Here is a 17,510-nt window from a genome sequence, read left to right as displayed (position 1 = left end):
TCTAGTTTGATTTATCAAAGTTTTCCTTTTATTGACTAGTAGAAGAATAAGTTGCATCCTTGAATATGAAAATATTTACAATTACAATTTGTTTATAATTTTACTTTTTCTGCTGGGAGTACAATAAGACCATGAAGGTATGGTTAACTGTCATGTTTTTTAAGTTTGTAGACAAATTATTTGAAAACATAACTCAATTAACATATGTGATAGCAGGTAGGGTTTTTGGGTTTTGCGTCAAAGATTGCCAGCTTTTTTTCTATACCTACGTAGGGAAAATCTCATCTTTCTGTTGCGGGTGCAACAGAGAGATTATGTCGGACTCCTACCGGCTAAAACCCCACGGTGTTCCGTCACCGCACTTTTTACCGCACTCTTGCCCGGTACCGACGGCTCTGGCCTTCGCGTTCGCCCAGCCTTCCCGTTGGAGTGGAGCTGTAGACACTCCACCTCATTCATCACTAACAGGGGCGCGTATCCGGCCCCCGTGTCCAGCGCCAAAACCCCTGTTGTGAGGGTTGAAGGAAGGTATGATATGAGCCTCCTCAGACGCCCGACTCTACTGCTGCGGATCGGAAAGTGGGTGCATGATGACCTCTATCTCCCGCTCCCCAGCTTCCTTCTGCGACATCACGCGTTCTCAGAAGGATACTACCTCCTTCCACGACCTGTCACTTTCCAGCATTGATTTAATTCATGCTGGAAGTCACAGGTCGTCTCCCACTGCGGCAACTAGATCACGGCACTCGCTGGCCGTGCTTGTCTTCGTAATGGTGACACTCGGTTGTCGGTTCCCTCCTGGCTATATGACATAGGTACCTTCCGATTTATCCAAGCCTGAAAAGCACCTGCATCAGCCGGAAAGTTAAAGACCCATGCGCCCTGTCCATCTATTTTTCAAAAACCGGACTGACAGCTCCCACAGTCTTACTCCCAGCTTTGGGTTGAGCCAGTCGCTCCCTCCATTTTCTCAGCAGGGACTGTCGCGCAAGGGATTTCCATACCTGCACTTCCCGCAGCGTGGGATCCTCTTCCCGGAGACGGAGGTGAATGCGCCATTGATACATGGCAACATAGACCCTCGCCTCCAGGTCCCAAGGAGGAGACCCCGCTAACAAGTACGCCGCCTCGTAGGATATGGTGCGATATCCTCTGATAACCTCGGCGGCCATCACCCTCTGAGGTCTCCTCAGGAGCGCGACGATTTTCTCCGTGAGTGAGTCATCTTTCATACGGGAGCCCCAAACAAAGGCTTGCACTAATCCCACCCTCACTCACACTCACACAACCCATCATCAGTATATTTGTCATCCCTTCAACATTCCAACTCGATCCATTTAAAATTTATTTTAAATTTATTTTTAAAGTTAAAGTAAGTACTTCGCAACAAAAGCAACTAGTCGTATTGACTTGAAACATAAAATTACGAATAAGTAACGGTAGCCCGATGGTTTGCATTGCCGGTAGAACTAAATTGAAAAACTGACTATTCTAAATTGGTTCTGGTCTGGATGTTCTACGTAGTAGTACCCCAGAATCAATTCCGTTGCTTGTACTCATAGCACACCCCGGACACTCCATACAATGGTCGAAAGTTATTTACCTACTATTACTACATACAGCCAAGCGCTATCTGCACACGCGCAAATGTGTGCGTGAAGTGGCAGGGTTACCCATCACATTCTCGTACTCGTATTATATGATAAGCGCGGCGACTTAGCGAAATTTCTAACGCGAATCAGTTATCTAAAATTCTATTAATAGAATCCTAAATTATTAAGATTAGTGTAATTATACACATGTTTATTAGGTATTTATATTGATATAATCTGTATTATATATTTTTCAATTTGTATTATATATGACTCTGCACTATATTAATGAAAAAAAAAACCGAATGAGTCTCAGACATAAGTTTTTTTTTACTTACTTCGTTTCACCTTTCAGAAAACGAAAGAAACTCGTCTCTTTATCCCGTTTAGACGGGATAAAGAGATGAGTTTCTGACCACAAACAGCCGTACAGAGCATAATTCACGGCCATTATAAATAGTAACGTACAATTAAATTATGTTGTATATTAAAGTACAAGTTTCGTAATGATCAAATGAAAACAATATTCAAATATCAAAGCCGTCTTAGCGTGAAAAAGCTCACCGACAGCCTTGTTGTCGTGCAGTCAATGTGACCGTCAAAGTGCTGGGCATGGTGCGGTATCTAAAGCTAGGGAGGGGCGGAGAGTGTCCGTTCTCATTACTTTTTGTTCTCTGCTCGTAGTATATCGCCCGTTTGCCAGAACAACGTATTATCTATACATCTCGATGTTTTAGAGATTACACATTGTTTTTGCAAACCGGCGAATGTACTTCTAGTACTCATAGCATATGGAATTTTCTACTTTGAGACCAGGTAATTAATGTAAGTATGCTGAATAAATAATGCACTTCGACAAGCACCGAAAGACGTAATTGTTATCGACGTTTATGCGCGTGCAAAATTCGAGACTAAATAGGATACGATATAATTTTTTAATATACAGACATTGAAACCTTCTTAAAGTCAGGTCTATTGTAAGTTGTTTCAGGTCTATAACGCGAGGTATGATTATTAATTCCTAAATAGTTATTCATTATTTACCGACGTCTTTACAAGACTGAAAGCCAATTAGAAGTGGTATCTGTCTAACTACCAGCGATTACAGGTTGACTAATGATGGGTTAAAGGCCTGTGGCGGCCTCTATGCTTTTCTGCTGAATAACTTCCGGTCTTAAGTGGATGGATGCGGCACCAGTTCGGTTACATAGATTAAAATACCTTGGCAGAGATTTCATGTGACGTAAAGTGGGTTATTTGTATTCTGAGGTACTAGATGTATTAAAGTGTATTATGAAAAATATAAAGGATGTTTTAAAGTGTTATTTGTATTTTAATAATATGGGTAATTATGTTGATTAAAATTATGCAGTACTTAAGAAGCCTCTACAATTCCAAATATCCCCTTACCGATATCAAAAGTGGTTGCTGTCGAAACTGAATAATTGAAGTACCTACAACCCAACATTACTACTTTTTTATATTACGAGTTCCTACGGAAGGCATAACGAGACATGCCTTGAAATAATTTAGGTATTAAAATGGACGCAAATATACATAAACACATTGTTTGAACTATTCGACACAGACATGTGAATCCTATGTTGATAATGACAACAAAGAGTTACGAAATAAACTTTACGTTATTAACCAAGCATGTTTGCATACAAGGCGAATGTTACTCATAGGAAATGAAAGTATTTAAAAAAAATTAAGTGTTATTATATTTTTATGGTGGTGAAACATTCTGATGTTTTACCACCATAAAAAGAATTGATTTTTTGTGAAACTACTAACAAATTAAACAAAGATCGAACCCTAGGAAAAAAATTCAATGCGGTTGTATTCGAACCATCGTCTTCCAGCAAACCGTGCCAGACGCTATTTTCTTTTTTTTATAATATCTATTGACAGGATGAACAAGTAGTGCGCCTGATGGTAAGCTACACGCCTGTTCATAACATTTGCAGTGTCCTCAGAGCTTTAAATCGTAAAGATCTGAGGGGCACTGCCATTGCGTCCGTCACCCTGAGATATAAGTTGACAAGTCCCATATGCCTGTAATTTCACCAGCACCCTTCAAAACCGGAACACGGTAATGCTGTCATTACTACTTGGCGGCAGAAATAGGCAGAGGAGCTCTACTGCTACTAAACTGCTATGCCAACTAAGCCACGGAACGAACCAATGAACCTCACAATTTTTTCTATGTGTTTATTGCAGATCTTTGTTTTAGTTTTTAACGATTTTTTTGCCGCAACGCCATCTGTGAGAAATCTATGAAAGTTTTTCTTCAGCATTTTTTGTCCTTTTTTTCAAACTATCCAACGTTTTGGGCTCTTTACATATTCCATTCTCTAGATTCACTCAACTGACGAAACGTAGGTTTGTTTAAAAAACCAACGTCCAAAATACATAACAAATAAGTACCGTTCCAAGTTACAATTTATTGTTTAAAAGGCGTAAATAATATGCTATATAGAGTAAGTAAAGTTATTATACTCCCCGTGTAGTAATAAAATAGAGAGAGAGAGAGGTTAAAAAGTATACCTATTACTGGTAACTGAGTAAAGTAGGTACTTACATTATTTATTTATTTGTTCATCCTGAGGTACACTGCCATACTGTTATTTGTTACTCTACAATACCCACTAGGTACTAATTCATACCGACATTAGAACAGCATAAATTAGTATCCAGTGTTAAAAATAGCCTTATTCAAAAATAACTTTCTATACTTAGTTATTTAAAAACGATGCATTTGATAACTGCTAAGGGTAATAATGAAGGCTGGGATAAATCTTCAATAATTCAATTTCACACCGTTGGTGATGATTTTTTCTGAAGTGATTCGTCTTTTGATGGTGTGGTCTTGGATCTTATCGCAGTTTTTGGAGAGGTGTAGAAAATTAAATTGTTTTCAAGAAGAGAACTTACCGGGTGGAATGTTTCTACTGTAGTTGGTTGGAATTTGATACGTGTGTTGGTCCATGTATAGGATCTGGCTGAAAAAAACGTTGGATAAATTAGATAACCGTGTAAAACACTAACACATGAGTAAATTTAAATATTTACATTGCTTAGAAAGAAAGAAAATAATATTTATTTGGTCTCTACTAGTAATACAAAGTAAATCTTAATATTAAACATTGAGATCCAAAATGGTTGTCACTCAGTATTTGTCGGGTTGTGCATGCAAAACAACCCAACGCTGATATTCTGTGGTGGCCGAGGAACGGAGTGGACACCGCTGACAATGAATACATACACATACCTTAAACTTAAAATATTAAACATACAACATATCTTAAATTTAAAATATTAAAATAAAACACTACAGACAAAAATATTTAAATCGAAATACCTAATATTTATATATACGTATAATTATGTATGATATAATAATAAATCATCTACATAAATAAGTATATTATAGTAAATATTAAAATCTATGATGTAAAATAAATAAATAAATAAAATCTATGTCCAATTCTCTTGTTAAATGGATTAATCTTTATAAATTAACTCGTATAAATTAAATTGAATATAATGATTTATAATAGTGCATTCCCAAACTACTGTTTTTTTTATATGCTAATATAAGTGTGCATTTGTCTTCCATCTCACCTGATGGAAAGTGATGATGAAATTTGTCACATATTTTTTGTCTGTATAATAAATACAGTTTAAATTTACGTTTGAACGTGCTAATTGCTAATTGCAGGTTGCTAACCATATTTTGACTCTATTGTATTATAGTGCGGTGCGGAAAATTTAGGTCGTCGCTACACTGGTTGCATTGCCTACGGCGTAACACCTGTTTTTGGGCCTTTTTACCTTTTTATGAAAGTGGTTAGTATACATAATAAATTATAAAAATATATATAATCAATAGTAATATTAATGTTTTAAGTTCGTATTTTGTTTTTATAATTTCTGTATGGTTTGACAGTTTGAAGCAGTACCCGTAATAATCGTTTAGTCAATAACTAAAAATATATAGATAAATCTATAGAAGAGAAATGATTAAAATTTCATTGATCTTTTTTATCTTTTTTATATTTTATATATAGATAAAGATCTTTATCTATATATTAGTTACAGTTATATTAACCGACTTCAAGAAAAGGAGATTCTCAATTCGACTGTATTTTTTGTGTGTGTGTTACGCGATTATTCCGACATTTGCGAAGCGATTTCGAAGATTCTTTTTTTGTTGGAAAAGGGGTACCTCAGTAGTAGTACCATTCAAATTTGAAGAAAATATTCCATCTCTATGGGTGCGTTCAAATTAGCCGCCGTTAGAAACGCTGCAACCGCGACTGTCGTGCTGCTGAAGTGCGACCAAATTTTTAGTGATGTTTTATCTTTTGACTCAGTAACGCGATGGATTCTGACGAAGAAACATTACTTTTACCTAGTTCTTGGGGCACACACTTCACATATAGGTATTAAAAATGACTCACCTGCTATGTTTTTTTCCATTGTAGCGCGTTTTCCGTTAACCAATTTCAGTAAAACTTGCAAATAGACGTAATAATTCCACAAACTTTGGGGTTGATTTAAAAAAAAGAAATAATTATCTTAAACACAAGTAGCAAATGTGTATTTCCTAAATAGGTTTACGTAACGTAATATTCCATGTCCTATGTATTTGTCGTGTATACAGTAACTAATCGCAATAATGGTTTTAATCTCGTATAATTGTCTTGCCAGACGAAAGTGTTTGCCCAAGGCAACACAATTAGTTACTAGATAGATCCTCGGAAGAGAGCTTACTATATATTGAATTGAGAATACTTAAGGTATAAAAGAGAGTAACTTTCTTTTTCTTGAGCGCCTTCTGCTTAAAACGAACGTACATAATCACGGAGAATAAGCGATACAAAATTGCACGTGTCTAGAAGAAAGTCTGAAGAAAATCTGCAGGCAGGGAATTCCACTCTTTAACCGTTCGCCATATAAATGTGGACTTGTAACGCTTCGTGCGAATCCTTGGAATATTCACAACATAGGATTAGGAACTCCAGTCTACGTCTAGTCCCAAATAATAATAAAAATAGCTAAAAGTTCGTGGGAATGTAACCTCGTGTAAAATACAAATAACCAAAACTTCTCGAGTTAAATCTTAGGTTTCCGTGACTGTTACACATTAGAAATTAATTATTTTTTCGGATCAGGTTCTATAAAAATCCCATGGACACGGTTACTGCTTCGTTCAGTTTAAACATTTTATCAAGTGTATAAGAATAGCTGTAACAGTTTTATTTATAGTTCAACACCATCAAAATAGAATTTCATTGGAGCCACTGTCGTAAATAAATGTGTATTAAATTGCTTTATTGGTTTCGAAATAGGGATTCAACTAGGAAAATAGCCTATTACAATTGTTTATGTTCAATCGACCATTATTAAAGAACTTAAATACCGATTCATACGAGTAACTATATGCTTTCGTTTGCACTCATTCACATCAGAATTCTTTGAAGATTTTTTAAAATGTTATCAAGTAATGGGACCACGATGGGACAAATAAGGCGTATATCTGGTGGTAAGCGATACGCCCGTCGGTATCTAACTGTTGCAGTGCCACTCGGGGTAATTTAAAGTGTGCATGCTCCATCGCCGACCTCATCGTCACTTTTTATCAGGTGAATGGGAGGCGATATTTGCCCTTCTTAACATAACCAACGTACCTAATCGACATTTTTAGCGAAATTAAGTTATTAATATATCTGAGATCAAGCCAAATGCGTGTAAAGGAGTGATTAAGCCAAATCATCGTAATTTACATTTTTCGTAGAAAAAAAAATTAAGCGCCAATATCTCGAAAATTACCGAAGTGCAAATGCGTTAGTTATGACAAGGAGGTCAGAAATGGGCGCTTATTTTTGATCATAAAAAAACAAATATCTTCGGGATACTGCCTGTCGAGGACAGACCCTCTTTATAGTTTTTAGTAATTAGTCTATGTTTAGCTCTTTGTCTCTGTCCATTTTTATACTCTGTGCTTGCTTCTTCTTCTGCTTTTATTTACTGTCTGTTTCCTCTTTAATAATACACCTTTTTCCTTCCTAAACCGCCGTTTCACCTGCTGCCTCATGGACAGAGACAGATACTATTTACCCGGCGACACCAGACCGGTCATAAATTTAGAGGTCGGCGATGTCGTCGTGATATGCGATGGTAACCTACCGCGAGGAGTGTGGCCTAAAGGCAGGATTGTCAAGGTCCACCCCGATATAGACCACATTGTTAGGGTTGCGGACGTCAGTACGGCTGGTGGGATTTTAAGACGTCCAGTCAGGAAGCTCGCAAAGCTGGACGTTAATTTTAGTGACTAAGTTATTTGTTTTTTTTGTTTCATTTGCATTATATAGTTGTAGCATAGTATTAGGGTATGTCCCGGCCTGTTACTTAAGGTAAACTGCTAGTTTACGAGGAGGGTGATGTCGAGGACAGACCCTCTTTATAGTTTTTAGTAATTAGTTATGTTTTGCTCTTTATCTCTGTCCTTTTTTATACTCTGTGCTTGCTTCTTCTTCTGCTTTTCTTTACTGTCTGTAACCTCTTTAATAATACACCTTTTCCCTTCCTAAACCGCCGTTTCCTTCGCTGTCCTCGATACTGCCATTACGCACATCGCCTGAGACATAAGTTGACAAGTCCCACGTGCCTGTATTTCACCAGCACCATTACCATTCAAACCAAAACACAGCAATGGTCATATTATTGTTGGGCGGCAGAAATAAATAAGGTGGCAGTACTTCTCTGGACGAACTGTTACAAGGAGCTCTACTGCTTCTAGAATTATTATGATAGTATGTTAAAGTGTAAATTATTTCCACTGTCTCTTTTCATTGTATTAAATTAGACGTTATGACGCGTTGCTAAGAATACGAATTTTCCGAATTTTGTAAAATCAATTATTTTAATTAAGAATTGTCTAAAGTCAATTACGTCGATTTTTTAAGTTATAATGTCAATGGTCGTGCTTCTCAGTGTTCTTCGGCTTAATGTCGCGGTCGTGACTTCTAATAATTATAGTTAATATATAAATGACTTTTGCAAGTTTAACAATAATTATTGCAACATAGGCCAATTTCGCCCTTAGTCCTTTTCTCGAAACCGTATTGCATGCACGTAATACAATTATGCACCAAGGTAAATTTCCTTGGGATCATGCGAAGCCGGCTTAACATTTACATATGTGTTTATTTTGTAGTATAAACATTGTAAGCCTGTCTTACTGGGTGTAATAGTATCTACTGCTTGTGTTCAATGTAATTTTATTACATTGAACTAAATTTTTTTTTTCAGCCACGAATTCAATGGAATTTATTTTCATGGGATAGAGACATTGAGATACAAGGTCAATGGATAGAGATGAATGAATTAATCTATTGAAAATCATGTCAAAAAGTTATTATTATTTTTCCTTAATGGCGGTGACTACACTTGGGCTAGTGTCAGTTTTATAAAAATAATTTATGTTTTTTAAATTTATGCCCCAGTCCCAGGTGCTGTCCGTCGCCGGAGTCCCTTCAACTAATTTGCGGCGAGGACCTGATATAATATCTTTTCATATTTCATATCACTTGTCAATAGTTTGTTGCCTTAGTTGTGCTTCGTTTATATGTCGTTTGCCACTCAATAAATTTTTATATCTAATAGACTGTAATAGGACTTAGGTTTTATTTTGAAAAATACAGCAATTTGACCTGAGGTAGAGAGGTAGAGATTTCTTATTTATGAGCTATTGTTGTTCTTATTCTGTGTCCTGACTGCGTTCTGATACGCGACATTAACTTTTTTCTTTATTGGATCCAAATGGCTTCGTCTAGGCCTTTTTTAGCCTAGTTCCCCTCCGTCCTTCGATATTTTTTTTATAATGCTAGTAAGAAAACTGTTGTGTCGTATCAGATACTCAAACGCCTTTCCCCTGCGGTTCTCTATTGTCTTTAGGCTTTTATTTCCTGCAATATTCTTAACACCTCCTCACTGGTGTTTCTTTTTGTTTTCTTCTTCCAGCACCACGTAGCAAATGCTCCAATTTGCGTTCTCTGTCTCTCTGTGGCATTGTTCACGTCCCAAATACACTATCTGTTTAAAAATATTTACTATTTCCTTTCTAAATATTAAATAAATAATTTTAGGTAGCGTTGTATATATGTAAACGAATAAATTAATACACGAATTTGCGTGTAAGAAACAAGGTGTCATTGAGTTGTAAGTGAAAATTATGGAATATCGTTCTAGGTCATCACTTCATACATGCTATAAGGAATAATGTAATTATTCGCTAAACACGAAATGCGACAATTTACTGCTGACTTGTCAAAGTTTTACATTTCTACAACGTCGCTATTCAATTTTAGAACATTGTTTTAGTAACATCTTAACGTCCGACAATTAATTGATTGAGTACAAGTTACATTTATTCAAATAGGTACGTGCCATAACAATGTTGCTTCCATTATTCTCAGTCCCTTAAGTGGAAATAAATTTCCCAGTTGGCATCAGGGTGAAAGTCTCTAAAGTCAGTTACTGGAAAATAATATATGTTATATATAACGGATGTACTTAAGAATTTATACTATAAATTGTAGTAATTTTGGAATTCACTGAAAATATCAAATAGAACATTTACTGTAGTGCTTACTAAACTGGTACAGGGAATGTCCGTATATTGATATCAGTTGTCTGGCATATTGTTCATTATTATCATCATTACAGCCTAAAGACTTCTGAACAAAGGCCTCCCCCAAAGAACGTCACAACGATCGGTCTTGTGCTTGCGTCTAGCGGATTCCCGCAACCTTCACCAGGTCATCGGTCCCAATTGTGGGTGGTCTGCCCACGCTGCATCTTTTGGTACGCGGTCGCCTCTCGAGATCTTTTTGGCCCCATCGGCTATCTGTTCTGCGAGCAATGTGCCCCGCCTATATTCTTTGGGCTATGTCCGTTACTCTGGGTTCTTTTGCGAATATACTCACCTCACCTGTCGTTCAATTTGAATTTCGGCAGATACGTTCAATCTATGGCCAAAAATGCAGCAAGGAACCTTGGTATCCTTTCCAGGGTGACGCGTTAATATACACCGACACAGTTGCTACAGCTAAAGCTGCTGCTGCTGTTGTTGCTGCCAAGCACAAGTTCGGTCGTGCATGGAATACTGTTGCCACCTTTAGGATGGCTCTGCTACATACCAACTGGCCACCTTGTTGTGTAAATGGGGGTTCAGCGATACCAGTCTAACCGAATGTTATTGCGGTGCCCAAATACAGTCTATGCAGCACTTGCTCGTGTGTTAATACCGGTACGAGTATTCAAAGTATATACATATAGCCCTAATAGAAAAAAACCATCCACATTATAAGAAGAATTGCATAATGTAGAGCAGTTCTTCATATCGTATCGATTTGACATTTACCACCATGTTGACAGGATTTTTCAATCGGCGTACGATATTCTCGCTGATTATTGTCCAGTTTGCACCAAAAGTACAGGAAAGGCATTCCTTCCCTGTACTTTTGGTGCAAACTACCATTTTACTATTTGGTACAATGGTAGTTTTGGTACCGTTGTACGTAGTGCGGGAGACTCCTTTTATGCACCCCACCCTTTAAAGCAATAAAAATGGTTTATTTATGTATGCAACTCGGATCAATGATTGCGGTTTGATTACTCAAGGGTTCTCTGTTTCAGGGTATGTTTCATAGTAAATAACATGAGCCTTTTTAAAGTGACAGTGAATGGGTATCTTAAAGGTAAGCATGTTTCATCCTTAACGTCGTCACTTATCATCAGGTGATATTATAATGATAATAATAATTGAATGAATGAAAGTGGACGTCTGTGGACGAGTTTTAAGATAACTCAATTAATTTATAAAAAAATCATCGTTAGTCATGGAATATACAATACATTTGTGCAGTCATGTTTAATCAAAGTGCCAATTTCAAGTCAGTGGTTGTACCTATGTCGGCGTGGCAGTCAAGCGAGCAAACAGTTGTTGGATCAAGCTATTGCTACTCCGTCTAAGGTTTTCCATAAAATAAGTTATACGACGTCTCGTAATGGCACTGAATGTTTTATAATTAGTATAATGATTACTTACGAATAGTCTCTACCATTTTACAAGTTAAATAAAATATAACAAAAGACTACTCCTCATTTCTAAAAACCAATTGTTAATTATCCACTGGCGACTCGTTGTCTCTTGTCTGTTTGTCTATTTTCGTTTGATATTTTGCATGTACAATATCTATATACTTTACTGTTAGGTTTTATTTCATTATTCATTACGTTGCGTGTTATCCAACTGATGTACGTAAGCACGTAAATATATTTCTGATTCATGTATGTGTATATTATATTGACCTAAATATTTGCGTAGAAGTCTCCAGAATACTCATTATCACGCAATTTTTTCAGTTACATTTCATATTTGTTGGCGCATGAAAATCGGTTTGATTCTATTTGTGAGCCAGATAAGGGATATTTTTGTAGTGTTTATATTATAAATTTTACGTCGATATTTGCATGTCGCTTTGAATTATTGTTTAATTTTGTAATGTACATTTAGATAAATGTATTTGTTTTATTGCCTGTAGCATATATAATTGTTTATTTTGTAACATATTATTTAGTAGTATTTGTGTGAGTCGCTTTTATGTGGCGTAGCAGATGTTCATTGATGATATCTATTGGACTGCTCTTATTTTCTTGTATACCTCTGTATTGTGTGCATTCCTAAGTGAATAAACGGAAATGTAATTATACGTTTTTTAATTTTTTTTTATGATACCAAGTTACAGGACGAACAAGTCGTGGGCCTGGTGGCAAGCGACTCACTCGCCTGTCCATAAGGCTACAAACTGGATGACAGCGGGTGGCGGTGCGGTGGCGACGGCAATGCTTGGGCGACTTGATGTAAATGCCTCAGTTTGCATAAATCAGCAAGTTAAGTTTATTTTAAGTTAAGTTTAGTTAGTTATAAGTTTTAGAAGGATCACCAATGCAGAACAGCAAAGATATCGACCATAAAAATGGAAGGATTATTAATCACTATAAAGAGAACATTAAGACTAATGAACATGAACTAAAAGTTCATGATTAGAGTGATTCAATTCTGGCTTGATATTTTCTAGAATATAGTCAACCCTTTCCACGTAATTTCGGCGAAACTAGCTTTTTTGCTTTCTTTTGTTTGTACGTCAGGGGTACTTGTAATTCCATAACGAGTACGCGGGTATGCGACTCTGGCTCCCCGAGCTACTATCGTCTCTAATCTCCTATTTTCCTTCCGAGACAGTAGTATTCTATACCTAAATTTCATCTCCCAATATCCACTTTCTACTTCCTCCAAGACCACATCCTTTACCAATCCTATTTTTCCTTCCCCTCCGCCAATCGACGGTTGCCGTGCCTATGGATGCGGCTAGGGGCATGCCTGATCGAAAGCGTGCCACAAACCCTGGAGCCGAGCTAACCCAAAAATAGATTAGCTTTACCCTAGCAAGCGGGGCACTGCCAGCATGGACATATATTTTTTTCCCCTTATTTTTATTTTCGTGGGACTGCAATGGTTAATTTTGGTTACAAATGGCGGCGAAGTGGTTCGCCACCTGTCACGTCTCGGTTGTCGCGGGGGCGGAAAGTGGACATCAGAAAGCCACTTTGCTACTCTGAATGTTAGAGGAGGGATGAATGATAAAATGGGAGAAGTATTTAATATGATGAGTGAAAGAAGAATTGACGTTCTTTGTGTGAATGAAACGAAGAGAAAAGGCTGCGATACGACCACGCATGGATCATACACAGCGTACTGGTCAGGAATGCCCGAAACCAGCAAAGGGTGCCAGGGTGTTGGCGTATTTGTTTTTCTAGAATGAATGAATGTATTATTGAGTTTGAGTGTGTAAGCCCTAGACTCCTATGGGTGAGGTTGAAATTGGCCTAACTCGCGTCTTCATTTTAGGAGTTTATGCTCTGACAGATACGGGTACAAAGCAGACCACCAAAGCCCAAATAGAACGAGAGGAATTTTGGGACAGTGTAAGAGATGTTTTGAATAAAAGTCAACAAAATGAAAGGATTATCATGTTAGGAGATTTCAATGGATGGGTAGGAGTGAAGCGTGATGGATATGAAAATGTGCTTGGAACGTTTGGAGATGAAAGAGTGAACGATAATGGAAAGTGTCTGTTCGAAGTATGTTTGGAGTTTAGTTTTCAACATAAAAAGATCCACATGTATGCAAGAGAAGAAGGAAGTTTAAGGAGTATAATAGATTTCGTAATAGTGGATGAAAGATTAGGAAAAGAGGTGCTTGACACTCGAGCATACCGCGGAGTTGGTATCGACACCGACCACTTTCTGGTGGTTAGCCGAATAGGTGGTCTTTTTACGCGGTGGCGGCATCGAGTGAAGGAACCGGTTAGTGTGCTAGAACGAATAAAAGTTGAGAATTTGCAGAATACAGATGTGAAAGATGAATATCTGAGTAAACTGATTGAAATGTTCGATGGATTAGACGGAGTATGTGTGATTGAAGATTCATGGAAGCTATTTAAGGAAGGAATGGTAGAGGTCGCTACTGACGTGTATGGAGTATCCAAAAGGAAAAAAGGACTTATGATGAGAAATGTTTGTTTGGATGAAAATGTCCGGAATGTTCTGTCTGATAAGAAGAAAGCATGGTTAGATTGGTTATCTATGAAAGCTAATGAAAGGATGCAAAAGGCAACGAAAGAGGATGTAAACGAGGCAAGGAAAGAGTATAAAAGAATAAAAGATGTAGCGAAAGATGTTGTGGAAAGGAAGAGAGCGTGCCAGAAAGATGAGTTTGACAGAAGATTATCTGATGATTTTGAAAGCAACACTAAGTGGTTTTGGAGGTCCTTAAGAACAGCTAGAGGCAAAATCACAACCTCGCAACTGCAAAAAATCAGATGTCACGATGGAAGTATAGTGAAAAGAGATGAATGTGTATTAAAGAGATGGAAGGAGTATTTTCAAAATTTGTTTGAGAAGGAAGATATACAAATGCAGGCTCAGACCGCCATAGAAACGAGCGGAAGTCAAGTGTAAGTATAAGCATGGAAGAGATTATGAAAGCATTGAATACTATGAAATCTGGTTGGTAAATCTGCCGGATATGACAGAATTGCTGTTGAAATGCCGAGGGCTGGACAGGCTGTGGCCGCTAGTCACCTGTACCGCCTTTTCAATCTTTGTTGGCAAGTTGTCAAGCGGCCGAAGGGCCAGGAGACTGGGGCAAGGTTGTCATGTCATTATATATGGGAAAAGGGTCGCAGCAAGACTGCAAAAATTACTTACACTTTTATAGACTTAGAGAAGGCCTACGACAGAGTGTCAAGGAATTAATTGTGGTCGACATTGTTTGTGTATGGGGTGGACGGCAATCTAGTTCAGGCACTGAAATCTCTCTATGAGGATTCCAGTGCTTGTGTCAGAATAAAGAAAAAAAACTGAGAAAGTGGAACATGTGAAAGAATTTGTGTATTTGAGTTCTATGTTTACGTGTGATGGAAAATATGAAAGAGACATGGAAACGAGATTGAACGCAGGGAATCAGGTGAATGGTTACCTGCATGCCTTCACGGGCAGCCAGAAAGTGTCTAAAAAGGTACGATTGTGCATAGGGGGGTGCTTGTTCCTACACTTATGTATGGTAGTGAATATTGTGTTTGGCAGAAGAAGCATAATTGTAGAATTAATGCAGTGGAAATGAGAGCTGTGAGAAGTATGGCTGGAGTGACTCATATGGATAAATTACGGAATAGTGTGATAAGAGAGCGTTGCGGCGAGGAAGAAGATATAGTGACAAAGATAGAGAAAGGGATGCGTAGATGGTTCAGACATGTAGAGATAATGAATGAAAGAAGATTGACGAAACACATTTATAAGGCGAGTGTGAGCGGGCAAGTTGGTATGGACCGACCCAGGCGAACTTACCATGGCCAAATTGAGGCTATCCTAAAGAAGGCCCAGGTCAAGAGTACCCTTAACCGACCAGCATGTATGAAAGCATTGATGCGTGTTGATGAGGCGAAAGATGTGTGTCAGGACCGTATCCAGTGTTATCTCTGCCTACCCCGATGGGAAAAAGGCGTGAAGTATATGTATGTATGTATGTTTGTTTGTAGTACGAGTTCACGTCTTTTTGTGCCTATAATAACACACACTGAATAAAAAAATTTGGTACCATAAAAAGGTCACGTCACAGTATCCACATCGCGGTCACACTGTCATTACGTCACTTTACCGCCGCAAACTAAGCGAGCTGGTCGCTGGCGTCTGGCTTGCTGTAACTTTCAGTTAGGAGTTAAATTTTCATATTTTAATTTCATTATAATAATAATAATTATTATTTTGCAACTCATATTAAAATTTAAAAATTATAGTTGCGTGCACCTTATTATTGTATTGTAAGTAATCATAAGTGCCTTTCTCAAATTGTTTAAACCTTGCAATGCCCTTACGGGGTCCATATGAACATTGGTATAATTTAATAAGACTTTGTATAATATATGGCGTAATGAATAAATGAATGAATGAATGAACAGGCCACTTTTATCGCGACGCCGCCCGCATCCCTGACGCTACCGCGGCTCCGCTGTCGGCCAGTTGCCTAACAGTGCCATACAGAACTTTAAATCACAAGGATCTGAGGAGTGAGCACTGCCACTGCGTCCATCACCCAGGACACAAGTTGACAAGTCCTACCAAAAATTCAAAAATTTTACCAGCACCCTTACCCTTCAAAACAGGAATGTAGTAATGCTCACTTGGCGGCAGAATTAGGTAAGGTGGCAGTACTTTCCAGGACGAACGCTTTCAAAAGAGATCTACTGCTACTAAATTAGGACCTTTTGAATTTTTTATGCCCTCGCATTGTTTATTTGTAAATTTTGTTTGTATAAATAACGTTGAATCTTCCTATCAGGATGGCGTAATAGCGATTTTTAGTAGTTTTTTCAAGTCATATCAATCTCAGTGCATAGTACTTAAAAACAGACCTCAAAAGTACGTGGAATTCACCCCCTATAAACCCGGATTCATCCCCTAGTTCGCCACTACACGGAACTTGACACAGGAGATAATAAAAATTCGGTTCTCATTACTCAAAGTATATTGAGAGAGAAAAACGCCTTGAATTGGAGAATAGCAAAACCAACCATTAAAATAATTGCTCCTTATAATAAAATTTAGGCGCTATTTATAAAAATGAACCTTCACGCGTGAATAGCCACCTTTAGAGGTAGATGATTTTCTTCAAAATTAAATGGGATTACTACGGAGGTACCCTCTTCCCAACAAAAAAGAATCATCAAAATTGGTTCACAAATACCGGAGTTATCGCGTAACATACATACAAAAAAAACATACAGTCGAATTGAGAACCTCCTCCTTTTTTTGAAGTCGTTTAAAAAGCAAAATAAAACCGAGTTCTTGGGTTTTCGCGATTGTTACAGATAGGAAATGATATATTTTTTAGGATCAGTTGACAGCCGTGACCATAGGAGCTGCAAAGGGCCCGAAACGATTGGTTTGTTTGAGAAAACAAATAGGAATACGAGATTTTAATCCGAAAAAATAGTTTCATTTCCTAAGTAAAATAAAAGTATGTATGGACAAGAGGCAAGATCAGTGATAGCTAAGTTTGTAGAACGCTTGCCTTCCATCCCGAGATACATGCTAATTCCCAGTGGAATATCTGTGACTGTGAATCTTTTTGGATAATGTACATTTAATTTGTTGTGTAGCCTTTGGCAAACGGCAAAGAAAAATATCCTACGACAGCCCTAATACGTGTGAAACGGTTCAAATCTCAACTTCAACATTTGTATCTATGGTTCCGTCGTTTTGCGCGACAATTTCGTCAACGTC

At 37.7% G+C, this 17,510-nt stretch overlaps 1 protein-coding gene across 4 annotated transcripts in view; it reads right to left on the bottom strand.

Moving 5' to 3' along the window:
• Positions 1 to 17,510, bottom strand: part of LOC113237403 (gamma-aminobutyric acid receptor subunit delta-like) — a 36,659-nt gene that overhangs the window by 11,315 nt on the left and 7,834 nt on the right. For 3 of the 4 annotated variants that reach the window (XM_026473845.1, XM_026473843.1, XM_026473844.1), the window contains exon 2: positions 4,530 to 4,597. In XM_026473845.1, coding sequence (XP_026329630.1) covers positions 4,530 to 4,597 — 68 coding nt within the window. The remainder of the gene's footprint in view (positions 1 to 4,529; positions 4,598 to 17,510) is intronic. The other variant, XM_026473846.1, reaches the window with a different exon arrangement.

The sequence above is a fragment of the Hyposmocoma kahamanoa genome, unplaced genomic scaffold (genome assembly GCF_003589595.1).
Source record: "Hyposmocoma kahamanoa isolate Upper Pololo Valley unplaced genomic scaffold, ASM358959v1 93, whole genome shotgun sequence".
In the NCBI taxonomy this organism is placed as follows: Eukaryota; Metazoa; Arthropoda; class Insecta; order Lepidoptera; family Cosmopterigidae; genus Hyposmocoma; species Hyposmocoma kahamanoa.
This window is presented reverse-complemented; position numbering and strand designations above follow the sequence as displayed.